The sequence below is a fragment of the Bombina bombina genome, chromosome 5, assembly GCF_027579735.1.
Source record: "Bombina bombina isolate aBomBom1 chromosome 5, aBomBom1.pri, whole genome shotgun sequence".
Taxonomy (NCBI): domain Eukaryota; kingdom Metazoa; phylum Chordata; class Amphibia; order Anura; family Bombinatoridae; genus Bombina; species Bombina bombina.
In genome coordinates this window covers 981,715,360-981,736,692 of record NC_069503.1, presented here as the reverse complement: position 1 = coordinate 981,736,692, position 21,333 = coordinate 981,715,360, and the positions used below count along the sequence as shown (strand labels likewise).

At 42.1% G+C, this 21,333-nt stretch overlaps 1 protein-coding gene across 1 annotated transcript in view; it reads left to right on the top strand.

Moving 5' to 3' along the window:
• The window catches only part of TRIQK (triple QxxK/R motif containing), a 410,206-nt gene that overhangs the window by 165,029 nt on the left and 223,844 nt on the right, over positions 1-21,333 (top strand). The window contains exon 3 of the mRNA XM_053715195.1: positions 6,960-7,029. Coding sequence (XP_053571170.1) covers positions 6,969-7,029 — 61 coding nt within the window. The 5' untranslated portion in view covers positions 6,960-6,968. The remainder of the gene's footprint in view (positions 1-6,959; positions 7,030-21,333) is intronic.

Sequence of the window (21,333 nt, the reverse complement as noted above, 5' to 3'; positions counted from 1 at the left end):
ATCTAACACACAGCGCCAATGTCCGTTATTAACCTCAGAGCTGTAACAGGGGCCTTGAGCTATCAGGTAATTGCCAAAATGGCGACCAGGTGTTTCATTTACCCCAATATCTCACATGTATTTGGTGCCTCCTCATCTCACCTTCCATGTGTCCAGATGCATGCTCTCCACTATAGCAGCGTTCTCTAGATTACCATGGGCAGCCGGTCCTTGAGCGATTTCTCCGCACATTTATTTGTGGCCTGCATGCATGGCGTACAAGGCGCGGGTTGTTCCCAGAGTAAGCTGCTGGATGTCGGCACCGCCTCTGTTCCGCACGTCCGTTTTGGCTGCAATTCAGAGATTTAGGTTCAGCTGTTATAAGCTTGTGTTTTAGGCTATTTAGGCTTGTGTTTGGTCGCATTAGGCTTCGTTTTGCCCAGTAGGGAGATCAGCGCTCAGACGTGCAGCCATCTCCTTTGAGTGCTGGCTCCGTCCCCCCTCCTATTTATTTTTATTAGCAAATTTGCTTAATTCCCATTGTATTCTTCAAATTGCATATTACATTTTAATCATAAAAGAAACATTTTTGGTTTCACGTCCTTTTAAGTTCCCCGTCGATCAGACTAGTCCGATCCATGGTGCCACTATCTTTGTTGTATGACACCAAGTTATACTTTTGAAGACTTTCAGGCCACAGGTACCTTGTACATTGTTTCAGAGCTCTAGTTTTTTTCCATATGGAGGTGATACAGTCTCTGGGCAGTTATTTGCAAAAGCAGGTATATAATGGTTTACTTTTGAGCATGCTTTCAACTTTATTCAGCATTAATGGTGGGTAATACATGCCAATGATGATGTGTTTTACTTGTTTCACTTTTGTCAGAGTGCCCTACATGACATGGAACAAGTAAGAGACATTGCCAGCAGTTACAATGTAATTTTGCTATACATGTTTTTCCTCATCTGTAATATTTTTGCTATGTGTAGTAACTGAAATTTGAAGGGGCATTAAACACTGTGTAGTTAAGACATTTCTGTTGTGTTGCTATAGAACAGGGATGGGAACCTTGGCTCTCCAGATGTTTCAGAACTACATTTAAATTTAATGTAGTTCTGAAACATTAGGAGTGCCAAGGTTCCCCATCCCTGCTATAGAATAACATATCAGCATAACAATTAGCCTTGAGAACTCAGCAGAGTGTATTTCAAGTTCTGATAATGATAAATTGCTCAATTTTTAAATGAAAATGTGTAAAAAATAAATAATGAAAATATATTGCAAAGTTGTTTTGTTATACATAACTAAACATTTTATATAAAAAGCTCAAGGTGTTCACTGTCCCTTTAAGGATGCAATGCAGCTTTTAAGAGAGGAGCCTTTGTAAAACATCTCTAAAAAGTTTCTATTTACCCAGTTGAGTTTGAGATTGCAACAGGTTTTTAAAATTCTCAATTTGTGGAAAAAGACGAAGTGGTAATATATTTGTTTTGTTACGTAGCGTTAAAATATCCTGTTCTATAGAGTTGATATTGTTAGTATACACTTATCGAACATTTTGAGTCTCCATATTCTTCCTTTATTTAAACAATTATACAAGAAAAAAATTTTTTTGAGAATATAATTTTAAAATATCCTTATGAAACGTTGCGGGCGTGTTAATTTGCTTTTGTATTACAAGTTGCTCGAGTGCAATCAAATTTAACACACACAGTTAGCGAGACTGAAGACTGTTACACTCATATAAACACTCTGATAAAAATTATTCATAAAAATATTAATTAAAAATATTTCTAGGGGTTCAAAGGTATATGGCCATGTATTTGACTGCAAAGGGATATAATATATATGTCTAAATAATAATACAATAATAGTATTTAATATTTCTCTTGTTAAGTGTATCCAGTCCACGGATCATCCATTACTTGTGGGATATTCTCCTTCCCAACAGGAAGTTGCAAGAGGATCACCCACAGCAGAGCTGCTATATAGCTCCTCCCCTCACTGCCATATCCAGTCATTCTCTTGCAACTCTCAACTAAGATGGAGGTCGTAAGAGGACTGTGGTGTTTTATACTTTAGTTTATTTCTTCAATCAAAAGTTTTTTATTTTTAAATGGTACCGGAGTGTACTGTTTATCTCAGGCAGTATTTAGAAGAAGAATCTGCCTGCGTTTTCTATGATCTTAGCAAAAGTAACTAAGATCCTTTGCTGTTCTCACATATTCTGAGGAGTGAGGTAACTTCAGAGGGGGAATAGCGTGCAGGTTTTCCTGCAATAAGGTATGTGCAGTTAAAATATTTTTCTAGGGATGGAATTTGCTAGAAAATGCTGCTGATACCGAAGTAATGTAAGTAAAGCCTTAAATGCAGTGATAGCGACTGGTATCAGGCTTATTAATAGAGATACATACTCTTATAAAAGTGTATTTTAAAATGTTTGCTGGCATGTTTAATCGTTTTTTACATATGTTTGGTGATAAAACTTATTGGGGCCTAGTTTTTTCCACATGGCTGGCTTGAATTTTGCCTAGAAACAGTTCCCTGAGGCTTCCCACTGTTGTAATATGAGTGGGAGGGGCCTATTTTGTGGGTGACGTCTCTGAATCGGGGAGACCTGATTCAGAGATTTCTAATTTTAAATTTAAGCTTGAGAACCTCCGTGTATTGCTTGGGGAGGTATTAGCTGCTCTGAATGACTGTAACACAGTTGCAATTCCAGAGAAATTGTGTAGGCTGGATAGATACTATGCGGTGCCGGTGTGTACTGACGTTTTTCCTATACCTAAAAGGCTTACAGAAATTATTAGCAAGGAGTGGGATAGACCCGGTGTGCCCTTTTCCCCACCTCCTATATTTAGAAAAATGTTTCCAATAGACGCCACTACACGGGACTTATGGCAGACGGTCCCTAAGGTGGAGGGAGCAGTTTCTACTTTAGCAAAGCGTACCACTATCCCGGTTGAGGACAGTTGTGCTTTTTCAGATCCAATGGATAAAAAATTGGAGGGTTACTTTAAGAAAATGTTTATTCAACAAGGTTTTATTTTACAGCCCCTTGCATGCATTGCGCCTGTCGCTGCGGCGGCATTCTGGTTTGAGGCCCTGGAAGAGGCCATCCAGACAGCTCCATTGAATGAAATTATTGACAAGCTTAGAACGCCTAAGCTAGCTAACTCAATTGTTTCTGATGCCATTGTTCATTTGACTAAACTAACGGCTAAGAATTCCGGATTCGCCATCCAGGCGCGTAGGGCGCTATGGCTTAAATCCTGGTCAGCTGACGTGACTTCAAAGTCTAAATTACTCAACATTCCTTTCAAGGGGCAGACCTTATTCGGGCCTGGCTTGAAGGAAATTATTGCTGACATTACTGGAGGCAAGGGTCATACCCTTCCTCAGGACAAGGCCAAATCAAAGGCCAAACAGTCTAATTTTCGTGCCTTTCGAAATTTCAAGGCAGGAGCAGCATCAACTTGCTCCGCTTCAAAACAAGAGGGAACTGTTGCTCATTCCAGACAGGCCTGGAAACCTAACCAGTCCTGGAACAAGGGCAAGCAGGCCAGGAAGCCTGCTGCTGCCCCCAAGACAGCATGAAGGAACGGCCCCCTATCCGGAAATGGATCTAGTGGGGGGCAGACTTTCTCTCTTCGCCCAGGCGTGGGCAAGAGATGTTCAGGATCCCTGGGCGTTGGAGATCATATCTCGGGGATATCTTCTGGACTTCAAAGCTTCTCCTCCACAAGGGAGATTTCATCTTTCAAGGTTTTCATCAAACCAGATAAAGAAAGAGGCATTCCTAAGCTGTGTGCAAGACCTCCTAGTAATGGGAGTGATCCATCCAATTCCGCGGACGGAACAAGGACTGGGATTTTATTCAAATCTGTTTGTGGTTCCCAAGAAAGAGGGAACCTTCAGACCAATTTTGGATCTAAAGATCCTAAACAAATTCCTCAGAGTTCCATCATTCAAGATGGAAACTATTCGAACCATTTTACCCATGATCCAAGAGGGTCAGTACATGACCACAGTGGACTTAAAGGATGCCTACCTTCACATTCCGATTCACAAGAATCATCATAGGTTCCTGAGGTTTGCCTTTCTAGACAGGCATTACCAGTTTGTAGCTCTTCAATTCGGGTTGGCTACAGCCCCAAGAATTTTTACAAAGGTTCTGGGCTCACTTCTGGTGGTTCTAAGACCGCGAGGTATAGCGGTGGCTCCTTACCTAGACGACATCCTGATACAGGCGTCAAGCTTTCAAATTGCCAAGTCTCATACAGAGATAGTTCTGGCATTTCTGAGGTCGCATGGGTGGAAAGTGAACAAAGAAAAGAGTTCTCTATCTCCTCTCACAAGGGTTTCCTTCCTAGGGACTCTAATAGATTCTATAGAAATGAAAATTTAACTGACAGAGTCCAGGTTATCAAAACTTCTAAATGCTTGCCGTGTTCTTCACTCCATTCCGCGCCCCACGGTGGCTCAGTGCATGGAAGTAATTGGCTTAATGGTAGCAGTGATGGACATAGTGCCATTTGCGCGCCTGCATCTCAGAACGCTGCAATTATGCATGCTCAGTCAGTGGAACGGGGATTACACAGATTTGTCCCCTCTACTAAATCTGGATCAGAAAACCAGAGATTCTCTTCTCTGGTGGTTATCTCGGGTCCATCTGTCCAATGGTATGACCTTTCGCTGACTAGATTGGACCATTGTAACAACAGATTCCAGCCTTCTAGGTTGGGGTGCAGTCTGGAACTCCCTGAAGGCTCAGGGTTTATGGACTCAGGAGGAGAAACTCCTCCCAATAAATATTCTGGAGTTAAGAGCAATATTCAATGCTCTTCTAGCTTGGCCTCAGTTAGCAACACTGAGGTTCATCAGATTTCAGTCGGACAACATCACGACTGTGGCTTACATCAACCATCAAGGGGGAACCAGGAGTTCCCTAGCGATGTCACAAGTCTCCAAGATAATTCGCTGGGCAGAGACTCACTCTTGCCACCTGTCAGCGATCCATATCCCAGGGGTAGAGAACTTGGAGGCGGATTTTCTAAGTCGTCAGACTTTTCATCCGGGTGAGTGGGAACTCCATCCGGAGGTGTTTGCTCAATTGGTTCTCCGTTGGGGCAAACCAGAACTGGATCTCATGGCGTCTCGCCAGAACGCCAAGCTTCCTTGTTACGGATCCAGGTCCAGGGACCCAGAAGCGGCACTGATAGATGCTCTAGCCTTGGTTCTTCAACCTGGCTTATGTGTTTCCACCGTTTCCTCTGCTCCCTCGTCTGATTGCCAAAATCAAACAGGAGAGAGCATCGGTGATATTGATAGCGCCTGCGTAGCCACGCAGGACCTGGTATGCAGACCTAGTGGACATGTCATCCTTTCCACCATGGACTCTGCCTCTGAGACAACACCTTCTAATACAAGGTCCTTTCAATCATTTGAATCTACTTTCTCTGAGACTGACTGCATGGAGATTGAACGCTTGATCCTATCAAAGCGTGGCTTCTCCGAGTCAGTAATTGATACCTTAATACAGGCACGAAAGCCTGTCACCAGGAAAATTTACCACAAGATATGGCGTAAATATCTTCATTGGTGTGAATCCAAGAATTACTCATGGAGTAGGGTTAGGATTCCTAGGATATTGTCCTTCCTCCAAGAGGGTTTGGACAAAGGATTATCAGCTAGTTCTTTAAAGGGACAGATTTCTGCTCTGTCTATTCTTTTACACAAGCGTCTGGCAGAAGTTCCAGACGTTCAGGCATTTTGTCAGGCTTTAGTTAGAATTAAGCCTGTGTTTAAACCTGTTGCTCCTCCATGGAGCTTAAACTTGGTTCTTAAAGTTCTTCAAGGGGTTCCGTTTGAACCCCTTCATTCTATTGATATCAAACTTCTATCATGGAAAGTTCTTTTTCTGATGGCTATTTCCTCGGCTCGAAGAGTCTCAGAGTTATCTGCCTTACTTTGTGCTTCTCCTTATCTGATCTTTCATACAGATATAGTCCTGCGTACAAAACCTGGGTTTTTACCTAAGGTGGTTTCTAACAGGAATATCAATCAAGAGATTGTTCCATCATTACGTCCTAATCCTTCTTCAAAGAAGGAACGTCTTTTGCATAATCTAGACGTAGTCCGTGCCTTGAAGTTTTACTTACAGGCTACTAAAGATTTTCGCCAAACATCTAACCTGTTTGTTGTTTACTCTGGACAGAGGAGAGGTCAAAAGGCCTCGGCAACCTCTCTTTCTTTTTGGCTTCGGAGTATAATCCGTTTAGCCTATGAGACTGCTGGACAGCAGCCCCCTGAAAGGATTACAGCTCATTCTACTAGAGCTTCCACCTGGGCCTTTAAAAATGAGGCTTCTGTTGAACAGATTTGCAAGGCTGCGACTTGGTCTTCGCTTCATACCTTTTCCAAATTTTACAAATTTGATACTTTTGCTTCTTCGGAGGCTGTTTTTGGGAGAGAGGTTCTACAGGCAGTGGTTCCTTCCGTTTAAGTTCCTGCCTTGTCCCTCCCATCATCCGTGTACTTTAGCTTTGGTATTGGTATCCCACAAGTAATGGATGATCCGTGGACTGGATACACTTAACAAGAGAAAACATAATTTATGCTTACCTGATAAATTTATTTCTCTTGTAGTGTATCCAGTTCACGGCCCACCCTGTCCTTTTAAGGCAGGTCTAAATTTTAATTAAACTACAGTCACCACTGCACCCTATGGTTTCTCCTTTCTCGGCTTGTTTCGGTCGAATGTCTGGATATGGCAGTGAGGGGAGGAGCTATATAGCAGCTCTGCTGTGGGTGATCCTCTTGCAACTTCCTGTTGGGAAGGAGAATATCCCACAAGTAATGGATGATCCGTGGACTGCATACACTACAAGAGAAATAAATTTATCAGGTAAGCATAAATTATGTTTTTCTCCACTCCTTAAGGTGAAAAATAATATTTTGTATTTTTTTCATACCGTAGAAAAGCAAGATGGGTAGAAAAGATGCTTCAACATCAAGAACTCCAGTTGACCAGTATCGTAAACAAATTGGTAGGTTCAAAAAGGGCTAAAATATGTTCACCATTAAAAATAAAAATGGCTATATTACATAATATCTGTATAAAATTTAACTCCATGCTGAAGTTATATACATAAAAAAACAACTATAGTAGTGCTGTACTTTATTATACAGCTAACATTTTTAAATTCAGAATTTGTTATGTGACTTGTAACCTTATCTAAAGCTAGAATCCGTTCTCTCTGGGCAAGGCCCTTAGAGAAATCTTTTTGTTAAGTCCTTAGAATTGTCATCTCAAAAAGGGGCTACAGTTGCAGTTAAGAGATTCCTAATTTAAGTAAATTCAGAAATTAGTATGCTGATAAAATTGAGAATATTAAATTAGGATGTGATAGCAATATATATTCATTTTAGTTCCTGTTTGAAAGAAAAATATACTTGAACCAAGTGGTTTTGTAGATGACATAGCTTTCAACAATTAAACTAAAATTTACGGTCTGAGGAGGACGCAAAGAGCACCACAGCAAAGCTGCTATATATGTCACTTCCCTTACCCATAACCTCCAGTCATTCTCTATTGCCTGCGGTGCAAGGAGGAGGTGAAGTTTTGGTGTCTGATCTACAATGAAGATTTTTTTTATTTTAAATCAGAGTAGGTTTGCTCTGATCCTTCTAAAGGGTCTAAGCCCATGTCAGTCTCTTCAGTAGGGCAATGGTGGCTTTTAAGCAATTGGGAACTTGTGGGGTACAATCCTCACTGCTTTTTCCCAAAACATTTTGCTGCCCTATTTAGATAGCTGGAGTAAGTTTATTCAGTCTTTCTGTATTTCCACAGGCCCATGTGAGGGATGGCATCCTCTCAAACCAGGTGAGCTGTCAAGATAAATATTGAGGTAAGTGCCAGTTTTATTTTTCAAAAATTTAGCACTTATTCAGCTGAAATGCTGCAGGGGGAAGTTTTTTTTATTATTCCTGTCAGGGTGCAGGTTTTTATGGCAGTTTTTGCAGGCATTGTTAGTGTGAGGAGTTATTTATTTTATTGATGGCTCAGTGAGCATCTGTTTTTAGTAACAGATTATGTACTTTTTTGGGGGTTTTATTGTTTGTTTTTAAGCCTGTTTTTCAAGAAAGTTGTTTTCATTTTTTTATTTTTTAAAAATGGCTTTTTTGTCAGCTGTAGGACTGCCCCTTTTAGGGAGGTTCTGATTCTGTGATGTCCGTTTTTTTGGCGCCTTTTTCCACTTCCTGTAAGAGAGAGGTGCCCATATTTCAGATGGCTCTGCTGTTTAGAAGGCTTCTTCCTGTTTTTACTTCTCTGGAAATCCGGATTGTAAATGGGATCGTTTTTTTCCCTCAGTTTGCTGGGGTATGTTTTCTTGATTTGGTAAATTTAAAGGGAACATTTATTTAAGAATGTTTTTTTGTTTCTGTATTATATCCTTTGTTAAAAGATATAAAAAAAAAAAGTTATTGTTTTTTTAGTTTTTATTTGCTTCTTTTTGTATTATGGATCAGGAGACTGTGCAGGATGTTACCTGTAGCTAATGTTTTGATGCCCAGGTGGAACCCCCAGTACATTTTTGTTCAAGTATTGAAAGAACTTAGCTTATAGAAATAGACTTTTTGACCTTGAGCCATTATTAGCTAAGGAGAATGTTGTTCAGGAGCCTCCTGTTTCAGATGTGCTGCAGCTTTCTCCTCAAGCGTCCCAATCCTATTCATCTGCACATGCAGTGCCCTGCGTTTGCTCTCATGCGCCGTCTGGAGTTTTTTTGCAAGATATTGCTGCCCAGGTATTTTCTGCAGTATATGAGGCACTGTCTGCTTTTCCCATACTGCAGGGAAACTCAAAAGGAAATTTAAAGAAACAGTAAGGTTTCTGATCCTGAAGTGGCTAATCAAAGTAGTTCCTCTCAGAAGTCTGAGGATGAAGATTCTTTGGGTGCATCTGAGGGTAACATGTTGGATTCAGGCAGTATAATTCCTTCTACTGATGCTGAAGTTGTGTGGAAGGCTTGCTCAACTAAGAATTGGTTTAAACATTTATTTTTTCTGTATCTCTGATTTCGCAAATGCTATTAAATGTACAGATTGGTTTGAACTTCATGTCTCCAAGGATGTTGCTGGTAAGGCACTGCCACAGCTTTCTCCTTTTATGTCCCAAGCCTATATGGCGTCACATGCAGTGCCCTGTGGTTCTTCTCCTGGAGGAGTGTATTTGCTTACAGAAGTTGCAAGCTCAGGTATCTTCTGCGGTATCTGTGGCTTGGTCTGTTTTCCTTTTCTTCAGGGAAAAGGCAAGAGGACATTTTAAGTCTCAGATAAGAGGGTTTCTGCTCCACATTCTGCTACGCAGGTTTGTCTTCTTCCAAGTTAGTGAGGAGGATTCGCCGGTAGTTTCTGAGGCTGAAATCTCAGATCTGGACAGTATAATTCCTTCATCTGTTACTGAAGTGGTATCCTTCATTTGTTTGCTTCAAAGCCTCTTATATTGTCATGAGGTTTTGGCTGACTGGATGACACCGATCCCTATCTGTCACGCTCAGCTGCTGGGAAGCTCTGCAGTCCTCTCTGTGTGCTTGATTGACAGGTGTCTGAGCCACCCCTTCCTGATGATGTCACAACCAGGCTTTTTATTCTTGGCTTCCTGTTTCTCCAGTGCCAGTTTGTTTGTTAACTTTGTGGCTTCTGATAGGATTTCGCTGAGGAATCTCTCTAACTGCTGCTCTTCTGTTGCCAATCTCTTCAAGGATTTACTATGCTGGATTAACCTTCAACCTCCTGATTACCTGTCTCCAAACAATGCAAGTACTGTTTGTTTTGGGAAACTTTCAAACTTCCTGTTTACCTGCTTCAAACCCTGCATATTCAGACTACTCTGTGTACTGCCAAATTATTCAAATACTGTTATTTCTGTGAAACCTTCAATCTGCATGTTTACCTGTTTCCAAACTCTGCAAATACAATTATTCAGTGTAAACCTTCAAACTGCTTGATATCCTGTTGCCAATCTCAACAAGTACTGATTAATCTGTGTTAACCTTCAAACTACCAGCTTACCTGTTGCTATCTCTGCAAGTTCTGACAACACAGTGTTAACCTTCAAACTACCTGATTACATGTTGTTAATTCTGCAAGTTCTGACTACACAGTGTTTACCCTCAAACTGCCTGATTACCTGTTGCATACTCTGCAAAGACTGTCTACTCAGTGTTAACCCTCAAACTGCCTGATTACCTGTTGCATACTCTGCAAAGACTGTCTACATAGTGTTAACCTTCAGACTGCCTGATAACAAATGACCTACTCCTGCATTATTAACTGTTTCCTGTTTTACCCTTCTGTCTGAGTATAAGTGGACTATCCCTGCTCTCCTGATCCTGTGGAAGACATTTCCTGAAACCAGTTCCTTATTCAGAAGTCTATCTGGCTGATATCATGAATTACTTTGGCACAGGCTAACCCTGCTCCATATCGTGAGTACTTTGTTTTTTGGAGGTTGTCGTGGGGTCACGTCCTGGATTAAACTCACAGTGCAAGGGTGTTGTTTAAGTTCGCCCTAGCATTTGGGTCTTCTTCTGGACATTTCCTAACCTGATACTATCGTTGTCTTTCCTTTGGAGTTTTGTGAACTTTAACAGTTCTATATTTTTCTTTCCTCTCTGGAAGGGTTCTAGACGTGCTGTGAGATGTTCACAGGATTGTTATAGAGAATCTGGGGATATTTCTCCCTGTCTCACGTCCTTTTTAGGATTTCCTGTTGCTATCTCTCTTGAAATGCACAGTGTCTTTAGTAGAAGGGAACTTTCTACTTTTAATCAGAGAACTTAGATCTCTGCGGAGATAATCTAGTTTTCTTTCTGACATAGGTAAGAAGCTGGAGGTTTATTGTTCATTTAGAGCAATGTCTTGTCTTATTAGACTTGCTGTACTAGCCGCCGGGCATTGTGGCTGAAATCTATGGTCAGCTAAGAAGCCTACCTGTGGTTTAGTGGTACAGCCTAGGCTTTAAATTTCTTCAGTTGCAGATTCAATTCTTTCTGTTCCCTCCAAATACATGCTTCTAGTGTTTCCTTTTAAGGATGAGACTTTGTTTGGGTCATGCCTTTTCAAGTCCAATATAATTTTTCCTCCTAGGGGCAGATTTCTCTTTCTAGAGTATCTGCAATCCAAGTAGAATGAGAGGCATTCCTTGAACTGGATTCATCTCAAGGAGTGACAGTTCCAGTCCCAGTTTGAGAACGGGATATAGGTATTTACCTCATATATTTCAGATTCTGTCCTTCAAAGAAGTATCCTTTGGTTCTAGTGGGCCTGTTCATAACGAACTTATACCTGAGAGAATTATTGTTTCCTTAATCAGAATCTTCTCTAGTTTTCTTAGTTTGTACCATCCCAGTCAAACCTTTAGGTCTTGGGATATTGCAAGTGTGTTTTTCTGGACAATATATAGTTCAGGGATCATCCTGACTTCGAGCTAACTCTCTCTTTTAAGAGATCTTGTCCAATCTTCTTTTCCGGGGATGGGAAATGAATCTGGAGAAGAGTTCCCTTGTTCTATCCACAAGAGTAATTTATTTGGGACTACCGCCACAATACCCTGAATGCACCCGATTTCGTTTGATCTTGGAAGTTATGCAGTGTCAGGTCTGGTCAGTACCTGGAGGGGAGACCGCCTGGGAACACCAGGTGTGGTATCCTTTGACATTTATTTGATTCTTTATCTAGGAGATGTCTTTCAGAGGTCAGAAAATCAAGGATTTATTCCTTTTCCCCACTCTTCAGTCTTCTGTCCGGCCAACAGTAAGTTCTAGTGGCCGGTGGATAGCTTAAAGGGATACTGAACCCAAATTTTATCTTTCGTGATTCAGATAGAGCATGAAATTTTAAGCAACTTTCTAATTTACTCCTATTATCAAATTTTCTTCATTCTCTTGGTTTCTTTATTTAAAATGCAAGAATGTAAGTTTAGATGCAGGCCCATTTTTGGTGAACAACCTGGGTTGTCCTTGCTGATTGGTGGATGAATTCATCCACCAATAAAAAAAGGACCGTCCAGAGTACTGAACCAAAAAAACAGCTTAGATGCCTTTTTTTCAAATAAAGATAGCAAGAGAACGAAGAAAAATTGAAAGTTACTTAAAATTGCGTGCTCTATCTGAATTACGAAAGAAAAAATGTGGGTTCAGTGTCCCTTGAACCATCTTGCAACCAGGAGGTTGGGAGTTTGGATTTAGCTGCAGTTGACATTTCTTCACTCTTCTGTGACCCTGTGTATGGATGGAATTGGTCTGATGGTATTCCATGGATATCATTCCTTTTGCTATTTTCCATAACATGGAGAACTTTCGGATCTGTCTTAAAGGATAGATTTAGATCAGATGACAAGAGACTTTCTTCCATAGTATTTTTTCAGGAGTATCTATCTGCGCGCGTGCTTCTGGAGATGTTCTTGGGTGATGTGAACACAGATGCCAACCTGCTGGGCTGGTAAGCTGTCTGGGTCTTTAAGGATTATGGACTCGGAAGTGTCTGCTCTCCCCTTTAAACATCTTGGAGTTGAGAGCAATTTGCAATGCTCTGATGACTTGACCTCAGTCGTCCCTAGCTTGGTTCCAGTCGAAAATATCACCTTTAGGGTTTATATGAACCATTAGGAAGGAACTAGGGGTTCCTTAGCCATGTAGGAGGTGACTTGGATTGTTCAGTGGGAGGAAGCTCACATTTGCTGTTGGTCATCCACTTTCCAGGGGTGGACTATTGGGAGTCGGACTTCTAAACAGACTGATAATTCATCCCGGGGAGTGAGCATTTCTATCTGGAAGTGTTCTCTAGGTAGACCCTCACATGGGGGTTTCAGGATTTGGCTTTTGTGGGAGTTTCAACAGAACGCCAAGTTTTGAAGGTACAATTTATGGTCATGTGATCCGCAGACCGTCCTGATAGATGTTCTGACATTTTTCTTGGATTTCAGTCTTGCATACCCTTTTCCTCTGTTTGTTCTCTTTCCACAAGTCATTATTCGTATTTTCAGATGAGAGCGGCAGTGATTGTATTAGCCCCTGTGTGGCCACACAGGATCTGGTATGCAGCCCTAGTGGAAATGTCGTCTCTCCACCTGGGAGACTACATCTGAGGAAGGACTTCTGATTCTTGGTCTTTTCCTTCATCTAAATCTCTGAAGCTGACTGCTTGAAGATTGGACACTTAGTTTTGTCTAAGCGGGGGGTTTTCTGATGTTTTTATCCTTTCTCCAGGGTTTGTCAGTTAGTACCCTGAAGGGTCAGTTTTCGACATTGTCTTTTTTGCTACATAAGCATCTGGTGGACGTGCCAGATGTGCAATCTTTTTTTGTCAGGCAATGGTCTACATCAGGCCTGTGTTTAAGTTGGTTGCTTCCCCTTAGGGTTTTGCCCTTGTTCTTAAAGTTTTGCAGTAGGCTCTGTTTGAGCCTTTACTTTCCATAGATATTAAGTTGTTATTTTGGAAGGTTTTGTTTCTCATTGCTATCTTTTCTGCTTGGAGAGTCTTGGAGCTCTCAGTTTTGCAGTTTGATTCACCTAATCGTATCTTTCATGCAGTTAAGGCGGTTATTCGTACTAGTTAGGTTTTCTTCCTAAGTGGTTTCGGTTAGATTTATTAATCAGAAAATTGTTGTTCCTTATCTGTGTCCTTATCTTTCTTCTCATAAGGAACATTTGTTGCACAACTTTGATGATGTGCATGCTTTTATTTTCTATCTACAGGCGACTAAGGATTGTCGCCAGTTTGCTGTTTGTTTCTCTGGGAAACATAAAGGTCAGAGAGCTTCAGCTACTTCTCTTTCTCTTTGGTTGAGTAGTATAATGCGTTTGGTTTATGAGACTGCTGGACAGTAGCCTCCTGAGAGAATTTCAACTCATTTCACTAGGGCTGTCCCTTCTTCTTGGGCTTTCAAGAAGGAAGTTTCTTTAGAACAGATTTGCAAGGCTGCAAATTGGTCCTCTGCATACTTTTTCCAAATTTTATATTTTTGTCTCAGCTGAGGCTTCTTTTGGGAGAAAGGTTCTTCATGCAGTGGTGCCTTCTGTTTAGGTTACCTGTCTTGTCCCTCCCTTATCGTCTGTGTCCTCTAGCTTGCGTGTATCCGGAGTTGTTCTCCAGGTTAACCCTCAAATGCTGGGTGCCGGAGTTGGATTTTATGGAATCTCGGCAGCACGCCAAGCTTCCAAGGTATGGTTCAAGGTCAAGAGATCCTCAGGCCACTCTGATAGATGCTCTGGCGGTTCCTTGGGATTTCGTTCTAGCATACCAGTTTCCTCAGTTTGCGCTCCTTCCACGAGTTATTGCTCGTATCAAACAAGAAAGAGCATCGGTAATTCGAATAGCTCCTGCATGGCCTCGCAGGATCTGGTATTCAGACCTAGTGAAGATGTCATATTGGCTGCCTTGGAGGTTTCCTCTGAGGAAGGATCTTCTAACTCAAGATCCATTCCTCCATCCAAATCTCATTTCTCTGAAGCCGACTGCTTGGAGATTGAACGCTTAGTTCTGTCTAAGCGTGGACTTTCTGAGTCGGTCATTGAGACTATGTTCCAGGCTCGCAAGCCTGTTACTCGAAAAATTTACCATAAGGTATGGCGTAAATACCTTTTTATTGTTGTGAATCTAATGGCTACTCTTGGAGTAGGATTAGGATTCCTAGAATTTTCTTTTCTCCAGGAAGGTCTGGAGAAAGGGTTGTCATTCAGTACTCTGAATGGTCAGATTTCTGCATTATCTATTTTGTTATACAAGTGTCTGGCGGATGTGCCAGATATTCAATCTTTTTGTTTAAACCGGTTGCTCCTCCTTGGAGCCTTAATCTTGTTCTTAAAGTTTTGCAGCAGGCTCCGTTTAAACCAATGAATCCATAGATATTAAGTTGCCATCTTGGAAGGTTTTGTTTCTTATTACTATCTCTTCTGCTCAGAGTTTTGGAAATCTCGGCTTTGCAGTGTGATTCGCCTTACCTTATCTTTCATGCGGATAAGTCGGTTCTTCTGTCTCTTCTTCTTGGGCTTTCAAAAATGAAGCTTCTGTGGAGCAGATTTGCAAGGCTGCAACTTGATCCTCTCTGCATACTTTTTCAAAATTTTCCAAATTTGATACTTTTGCCTCGGCTGAGGCCTCTTTTGGGAGAAAGGTTCTTCAAGCGGTGGTGCCTTCTGATTAAGTCTGCCTGTCTTGTTCTCCCTCCCTGTTCATTCTGTGTCCTCTAGCTTGGGTATTGGTTCCCACTAGTAATTGAATGACATTGTGGACTCTCCATATCTTAGGAAAGAAAACAGAATTTATGTTTGCCTGATAAATGTATTTCTTTACGGATATGGAGAGTCCATGACCCCACCCTTAATTAAGACAGTTATTTCTTCTATAAGGTACGACGAGTCCACGGATTCATCCTTTACTTGTGGGATATTATCCTCCTGCTAACAGGAAGTGGCAAAGAGCACCACAGCAGAGCTGTCTATATAGCTCCTCCCTTAGCTCCACCCCCAGTCATTCTCTTTGCCTACTCTAAGTACTAGGAAGGGTAAAGTGAAAGAGGTGATAAAATGTTAGTTTTTATTTTCTTCAAGCAAGAGATTTTTATTTTAAATGGTACCGGTGTGTACTATTTTCTCTCAGGCAGCAGATGGATGAAGACTTCTGCCTGGAGGCTAATGATCTGAGCATTTGTCTCTAAGATCCAGAGCAGTTCCCACAGAATGGCTGAGGAGTACAAGAAACTTCAGTGTGAGGAACGTTTTTCATGCTATATAGCAGTGAGGTATGTTTAGTAATTTTTTTCTGGAGAGACTGTGTTATTTCAGAATTGGCTGAAAGTATCCCCATGAGGGTAAGGGTAAGCAGTAATCCTAAGAGAAGAGGGGTATTACTAAGCTTGCATATAGGGGCAAAGAAAAAAAAAATGGTTGACACTGAGTTTGAATGTTTGTGGGCAAACGTTTATTGACCTGGGAGAACTGATAACGTTTTTGGCAGTGAAGTTTTTTTATACTTTATTAGAGGGTACACTTGGCTTCTGTTTTGGGTTTGAGAACCCACATGGCTAGTTTGAGACCGCTCTCGTGCGGTTCATTTGGGCTGAGAGACATCGAGTGAGATGGGCGGGGCCTATTTTCACGCCTCTGTTGCGCAGTTGTATTTGCAAGTCTAGCAGCAAGCTCCAACTCCGGTGGGCCCTTGTGGAAGTTTTAGGCCAAATCGAAGCTTTAACACTGTTGTTCCAGTTCCCTAAGAGAAGAGGGGTATTACTAAGCTTGCATATAGGGGCAAAGAAAAAAAAAATGGTCGACACTGAGTTTTAATGTTTGTGGGCAAACGTTTATTGACCTGGGAGAACTGATAACGTTTTTGGCAGTGAAGTTTTTTTATACTTTATTAGAGGGTACACTTGGCTTCTGTTTTGGGTTTGAGAACCCACATGGCTAGTTTGAGACCGCTCTCATGCGGTTCATTTGGGCTGAGAGACATCGAGTGAGATGGGTGGGGCCTATTTTAGCGCCTCTGTTGCGCAGTTGTATTTGCAAGTCTAGCAGCAAGCTCCAACTCCGGTGGGCCCTTGTGGAAGTTTTAGGCCAAAACGAAGCTTTAACCCTGTTGTTCCAGTTCCCTAAGAGAAGAGGGGTATTACTAAGCTTGCATATAGGGGAAAAGAAAAAAAAAATGGTTGACACTGAGTTTGAATGTTTGTGGGCAAACGTTTATTGACCTGGGAGAACTGATAACGTTTTTGGCAGTGAAGTTTTTTTATACTTTATTAGAGGGTACACTTGGCTTCTGTTTTGGGTTTGAGAACCCACATGGCTAGTTTGAGACCGCTCTCGTGCGGTTCATTTGGGCTGAGAGACATCGAGTGAGATGGGCGGGGCCTATTTTCGCGCCTCTGTTGCGCAGTTGTATTTGCAAGTCTAGCAGCAAGCTCCAACTCCGATGGGCCCTTGTGGAAGTTTTAGGCCAAATCGAAGCTTTAACCTTGTTGTTCCAGTTCCCTGAGGGCAGGTAGGCGCCACAGCAGGGCTGTGGCGAGGTGCAGGGGGAGTTTTTTCAGGATTTATACCGTTATTAATGATCCGTTTTTTTACATAAGGGTTAAGTGTTCCTTTCCTTGTGGGGCAAACTTAGTTCCTTAATTTGAATACTTATACAAAATATTGGAAAGATTGGATTAATTTAAAGCAGTTTTGCAGAACGTGTATGCTTTTTTTTTCTCTTAAAGGCGCAGTACCGTTTTTTAAGATTGTTATTTTTTCACTAAATAAAGTGTTTTCAAGCCTGTTTGTTGTCATTACTAGCCTGTTTAACATGTCTGACATTGAAGAAAGCCAATGTTCAATGTGTTTAGAAGCCATTGTGGAACCCCAACTTCAATTGTGTCCCTCATGCACTGAAAGGGCAATAAATTGCAAAGAACATATTTTAGCTGATAAAAGTATGTCGCAGGATGATTCTCAGTCAGAAGGTAATCAGGTTATGCCATCTAATTCTCCCCAAGTGTCACAACCATTCACCCCCGCGCAAGCGACGCCAAGTACTTCTAGTATGTCTAATTCTTTCACCCTGCAAGATATGGCCGCAGTTATGAATACTACCCTCACAGAGGTTTTATCTAAGCTGCCTGGGTTTCAGGGGAAGAGCAGTAGGTCTGGTGTGAGAGTAAATGCTGAGCCCTCTGACGCTTTATTAGCCATATCCAATGTACCCTCACAATGTTCTGAGTTGGGGGTGAGGGATTTACTGTCTGAGGGAGAGATTTCTGATTCAGGAAAGTTGTTCCCTCAGACAGACTCAGATATGACGGCTTTTAAATTTAAACTAGAACATCTCCGCTTGTTGCTCAGGGAGGTTTTAGCGACTCTGGATGATTGTGACCCTATTGTAATTCCAGAGAAATTGTGTAAAATGGACAGATATCTACAGGTTCCTGCTTACATTTATGTTTTTCCGGTCCCTAAGAGGATTTTGGACATTGTTACTAAGGAGTGGGATAGACCAGGTATTCCTTTTTCTCCCCCGTCTACTTTTAAGAAAATGTTTCCCATATCAGTCACCATGCGGGATTCGTGGCAGACGGTCCCTAAGCTGGAGGGAGCTATTTCTACCCTGACTAAGCGTACAACTATACCTTTTTGGACAGTTGTGCTTTCAAAGATCCTATGGATAAAAAATTAGAGGGTCTTCTAAAGAAAATATTTATTCATCAGGGTTTTCTTCTGCAACCTATAGCGTGCATTGTTCCTGTAACTACTGCAGCTGCTTTTTGTTTCGAGGCTCTTCAGGTTGAGACCCCATTAGATGATATTCTAGATAGAATTAGGGCTCTCAAGTTAGCTAATTCTTTCATTACAGATGCCGCTTTTCAACTGGCTAAATTAGCGGCAAATAATTCAGGTTTTGCCATTTTATCGCGTAGAGCGTTATGGCTTAAGTCCTGGTCCGCTGACGTGTCATCAAAATCTAAGCTTTTAGCCATCCCTTTCAATGGTAAGACCCTATTCAGGCCTGAACTGAAAGAGATCATTTCGGACATCACTGGAGGAAAAGGCCATGCCCTTCCTCAGGATAAGACAAATAAGATGAGGACCAAACAAAATAATTTTCGTTCCTTTCGAAACTTCAGAGGTGGTCTCTCTTCCTCCTCCCCTGCTGCAAAGCAGGAGGGGAATTTTGCTCAATCCAAGTCAGTCTGGAGACCTAACCAGACTTGGAACAAAGGTAAACAGGCCAAGAAGCCCGCTGCTGCCACCAAGACAGCATGAATGGGCAGCCCCCGATCCGGGACCGGATCTAGTAGGGGACAAACTTTCTCTCTTTGCTCAAGCTTGGGCAAGAGACGTTCAGGACTCCTGGGCTTTAGAAATTGTGACCCAGGGGTATCTTCTAGACTTCAAAGATTCCCCTCCAAGGGGGAGATTTCATCTTTCTCGATTGTCTGTAAACCAGACAAAAAGAGAGGCGTTCTTATGCTGTGTAGAAGACCTATAAACCATGGGAGTAATCTGCCCAGTTCCAAGAACAGAACAGGGGCAGGGTTTTTTCTCCAATCTGTTTGTGGTTCCCAAAAAAGAGGGAACCTTCAGACCAAATTTAGATCTCAAGATCCTAAACAAATTCCTCAGAGTCCCATCCTTCAAGATGGAGACCATTCAGACTATTTTACCAATGATCCAGGAGGGTCAATATATGACACATCTGCACATCCACAAAGATCATCACCAGTTTCTCAGGTTCACCTTTCTGGACAAGCATTACCAGTTTGTGGCTCTTCCCTTCGGGTTGGCCACAGCTCCCAGAATTTTCACAAAGGTGCTAGGGTCCCTTCTGGCAGTTCTTAGGCCGCGGGGCATAGCAGTGGCGCCTTATCTGGACGATATCTTAATTCAGGCGTCAACTTACCAAATAGCCAAATCTCACACGGACATCGTGTTGGCTTTTCTAAGATCTCACGGGTGGAAGGTGAACGTAAAAAAAGAGTTCACTTACCCCTCTCACAAGAGTTCCATTCCTGGGAACTCTGATAGATTCGGTAGACATTAAAAAATTTCTGACGGAGGTCAGAAAATCTAAGATTTTAGCCACCTGCCGAACTCTTCATTCCATTCCTCGGCCGTCAGTGGCTCAGTTTATGGAGGTAATCGGACTAATGGTAGCGGCAATGGACATAGTTCCGTTTGCTTGCTTGCATCTCAGACCACTGCAACTATGCATGCTCAAACAGTGGAATGGGGATTATGCTAATTTATTTCCTCAGATAAACCTGGATCAAGAGACCAGAGGCTCTCTTCTTTGGTGGTTTCACAGGATCATCTGTCCCAGGGAATTTGTTTCCGCAGGCCAGCATGGGTCATAGTGACGACGGATGCCAGCCTATTGGGCTGGGGTGCAGTCTGGAATTCCCTGAAAGCACAGGGAGTGTGGATTCAGGAGGAGGCTCTCCTCCCGATAAATATTCTAGAACTGAGAGCGATATTCAATGCGCTTCGGCCAGATTCATAAGATTCCAGTCGGACAATATCACGACTGTAGCATATATCAATCATCAGGGGGGAACAAAGAGTTCTCTAGCGATGATAGAGGTTTCCAAAATAATTCGATGGGCAGAGACTCACTCTTGCCATCTATCAGCAATCTATATCCCAGGAGTGGAGAACTGGGAAGCGGATTTTCTAAGTCGCCAGACTTTTCATCCGGGGGAGTGGGAACTCCATCCGGAGGTGTTTGCACAATTGATTCATCAATGGGGCACACCAGAATTGGATCTGATGGCGTCTCGTCAGAACGCCAAACTTCCTTGTTACGGGTCCAGATCAAGGGATCCTCAAGCAGTACTGATAGATGCTCTAGCAGTACCTTGGTCGTTCAACCTGGCTTATGTGTTTCCACCATTTCCTCTCCTCCCTAGTCTTATTGCCAGAATCAAACAGGAGAGAGGCCACGCAGGACTTGGTATGCAGACCTGGTGGACATGTCATCTCTACCACCATGGACACTACCACTGAGACGGGACCTTCTCATTCAAGGTATGTTCCAGCATCCAAATATAATTTCTCTGCGACTGACTGCCTGGAGATTGAACGCTTGATTTTATCCAAGCAGGGATTCTCTGAGTCGGTCATAGATACCTTGATTCAGGCTCGAAAGCCTGTCACTAGGAAGATTTATCATAAGATATGGCGGAAATATCTTTATTGGTGTGAATCCAAAGGCTACACATGGAGTAAGATCAGGATTCCTAGGATTTTGTCGTTTCTCCAAGAAGGATTGGAGAAGGGGTTATCAGCTAGTTCCCTAAAAGGACAGATATCTGCTTTGTCAATTTTACTGCACAAGCGTCTGGCAGATGTTCCAGACGTTCAGTCGTTTTGTCAGGCTTAAGTTAGAATCAAGCCTGTGTTTAAACCTGTTGCTCCGCCATTGAGTTTGAATTTAGTTCTTAAAGTTCTTCAAGGGGTTCCGTTTGAACCTATGCATTCCATAGATATTAAGCTTCTATCTTGGAAAGTTCTGTTTTTAGTTGCTATCTCTTCGGCTCGAAGAGTTTCTGAACTATCTGCATTGCAATGCGACTCGCCTTATCTTGTTTTTCATTCTGATAAGGTGGTTTTGCGTACCAAACCTGGATTCCTTCCTAAGGTTGTTACTAATAAAAATATTAATCAGGAAATTGTTGTTCCTTCCCTGTGTCCTAATCCTTCCTCTAAGAAGGAGCGTCTGTTGCACAACTTGGATGTGGTTCGTGCTTTGAAGTTTTACTTGCAAGCGACCAAAGATTTCCGTCAAACGTCTTCTCTGTTTGTTGTCTATTCTGGAAA